Source organism: Triticum dicoccoides, chromosome 3A (genome assembly GCF_002162155.2).
Source record: "Triticum dicoccoides isolate Atlit2015 ecotype Zavitan chromosome 3A, WEW_v2.0, whole genome shotgun sequence".
Classification (NCBI taxonomy): Eukaryota; Viridiplantae; Streptophyta; class Magnoliopsida; order Poales; family Poaceae; genus Triticum; species Triticum dicoccoides.
The window spans coordinates 305,158,869-305,161,337 of NC_041384.1; the positions used below are offsets into that span (position 1 = coordinate 305,158,869).

Here is a 2,469-nt window from a genome sequence, read left to right on the forward strand (position 1 = left end):
CGGCCGCGATGATCGTCGGGACGCCCCCCGCTCCTCTCCGGACGGGCTGCGCTGGGAGGCTGACCTATGCCAACAGCTCGCCTCTCGGCCTCCCGCCCGCGAGTCCCGCCGGTCGCCGGCGCGCGCGGAGCGTCGCTCCCCGGACCGCGACCGCCGCTCCCCTGCTCGCCGCGCTTCTCCTCGGGACCGCCCTCGCTCGCCCGTGGATGAGCAATGGCGCTCTTCCCGGTGGTGTTTGCCGTCCCCTCCCCCCCAAGAATCCAACAGCAGCACTTCGGCAACTCTCAAGCCCCGAGCCGGTATCAACCTCCGCAAAATCAGCCATCATTCCCTCCGGCCAACGGTGGCAATGGCAACTGCGGTCGCCAAAGTCTAAGAAGAAGAAGAAGAAGGGGTCGGCTCGTCCTCCTGTTCCCGCCTCATCCGCCGCGCCAGCCCCTCCTGTGGACACCGGTGCCCCGCGAGACTCCCCGCCGTGCTTCAACTGTGGGCTCACCGGCCACTTCCAGGTGGCATGCCCCAACCCGCCGATGTGCTACCTCTGCAAGGACTCCAGCCACCCCGCAGTTCTTTGCCCGGACCGGCCGGTGACCGAGGAGATCATGATGTACGGCCACGGCATCGAGGGCATGGGCTTCTTCCTCGTCGAGGTGCCAGACGCTCCTCCGCCCTCCCCCTCGCTCCTGGCGATTGTCTCCGTCGTGGGCGAGGTTGTCGCTTCCCCCGCGATGATCGAGGCCGAGCTCAACCACCTGTGAGGTGCAAGTGGGACTGGTAGGTGGCCCCCACTTCCGCCAACACCTTCACGATGGTCTTCCCAGACGCCATCAGCATGGGGTACTGCACTGGCAGCGCCAACATCACCTTGGTTCTCAACCAGTTGGTGGTGGCCATCTCCGAGCCGAAGTGGGATCCCAAGGCGGTGGCGGTCCTGGACACGGCTTGGATCCTCATTGCCGGCCTGCCCGATGTTGCCCGGTCTGAGCGGGTCATCGGCAGTATGTCCAAGATCCTCAGCAAGGTGGTGGTGGTCGACGATCTCTCACTTCGCAAGGAGGAGGAGGTCCAGATGAAGGTGAAATCCCTGGACTCCTCCAAGCTCCGCGCCACAGTCCGCGTGTTCTTCAACGACGGGGGTTTTGACCTCAAGATCTGCCTCGAGCCACCGAACCATGTCGGCCGCCCCCGCTTCTCCGATGATGGTCACCAGGGAGGTGGGCCAGGTGATGCCGACGACTCCCACCACCGGCGCCCTCGCCCCTCTCGCCACGACGACCCGGAGGACGACGACAACCTATCGGAGCACTCCCGCTCCCCTTCCCGGGAGCCATCCAACCCACCTCCGGGTCGTGGCGGCGCCGGGGCCGGGTGCACCCGGGTGACGGCCGCCGCCCTCGAGGCTGCTCTCCGGCTGGCCGCCCCTCCTCCGGCCTCTCCAGCTTCGTCGGAGGCGACCAGTGACATCTCCAGTGTAGGCCTGCTCGTTCTCCTGCCATCATCATGAGAAGTGCAGAACCAGTGTTCAGAACCCTATGTGGCTAACCTTGTTCACTTTTCATATCCTCATAGCATTGCACTTCAAGAGCTCGTCTATAGTACATCATCCCTCTCACTATTCAAGATGCAAACAATAAGATAAGCAGAAAGACAGAAAAATTGTCAGCTTTTAAGAGATACAATCTTCATGTTACCAGTTCTGGCAAGTGTTTGACCCCGGTAAGACGCCCATATACGGATATCATCCATGCATCCCTTTACTTCATCTTCGTTATCTGGATCAACTCCAATGCGTTGTAGAAAGTTCTTCCATTCATCTAGAGATTGACAAGCATCATTAAATTTTATTATGAGTTAAAAATTGATACATTTTGTTTAAGAAACATAAAATAGAATTGGCAACTCACCTGGATAAATCTTTTGTAGATAAAACAAAATCGAGATACCGTCTTCATTCTTTCTATTTAGTTGATGAGATGAATAAAGTACTTCCTCATTGTAATATGGAGTCAAAACACTGCACAGTGAATCTTGTTAGAATGTGATGAGCTTCAAAATGAATGTTGAAGACAGTAAATTCGTAAAAGGAATAATATTTCTCACAGCTATGTGGAAGAGTTTGTGCCAGATGTAAAAAATCTAATGGAAACATCAACTTGTGAATGCAATTTACTATGATGCAATCAAATACTCAAAGGACTATTAAAAAGAGGTTTCATAATAGACCAATTACTACTGTAACTAGTACTCCCTCCGTCTCATAATATAGGACGTTTTTCGACACTAGTGTAGTGTCAAAAAACATCTTACATTATGGGACGGAGGGAGTACTTGATTGCAGTAAACTGCAGGTTCATGGTGTTTGCTGCCTTTTCAACTGCATGCAACCCTATAGCTTCATTATTGGAAAGATGCCTCATTGACTGTCTGTGAGACATCCGTTGGTGTGTTTTAAAAAAATACAAAACTGAG

The 2,469-nt window shown here is 54.6% G+C and overlaps 1 protein-coding gene across 1 annotated transcript in view; it reads right to left on the reverse strand.

Moving 5' to 3' along the window:
- Window positions 1–2,469, reverse strand: part of LOC119272248 (putative callose synthase 6) — a 28,481-nt gene that overhangs the window by 6,314 nt on the left and 19,698 nt on the right. Inside the window, 4 exon segments of the mRNA XM_037553772.1 lie at window positions 800–980; window positions 1,544–1,612; window positions 1,692–1,814; window positions 1,905–2,014. Coding sequence (XP_037409669.1) covers window positions 800–980; window positions 1,544–1,612; window positions 1,692–1,814; window positions 1,905–2,014 — 483 coding nt within the window.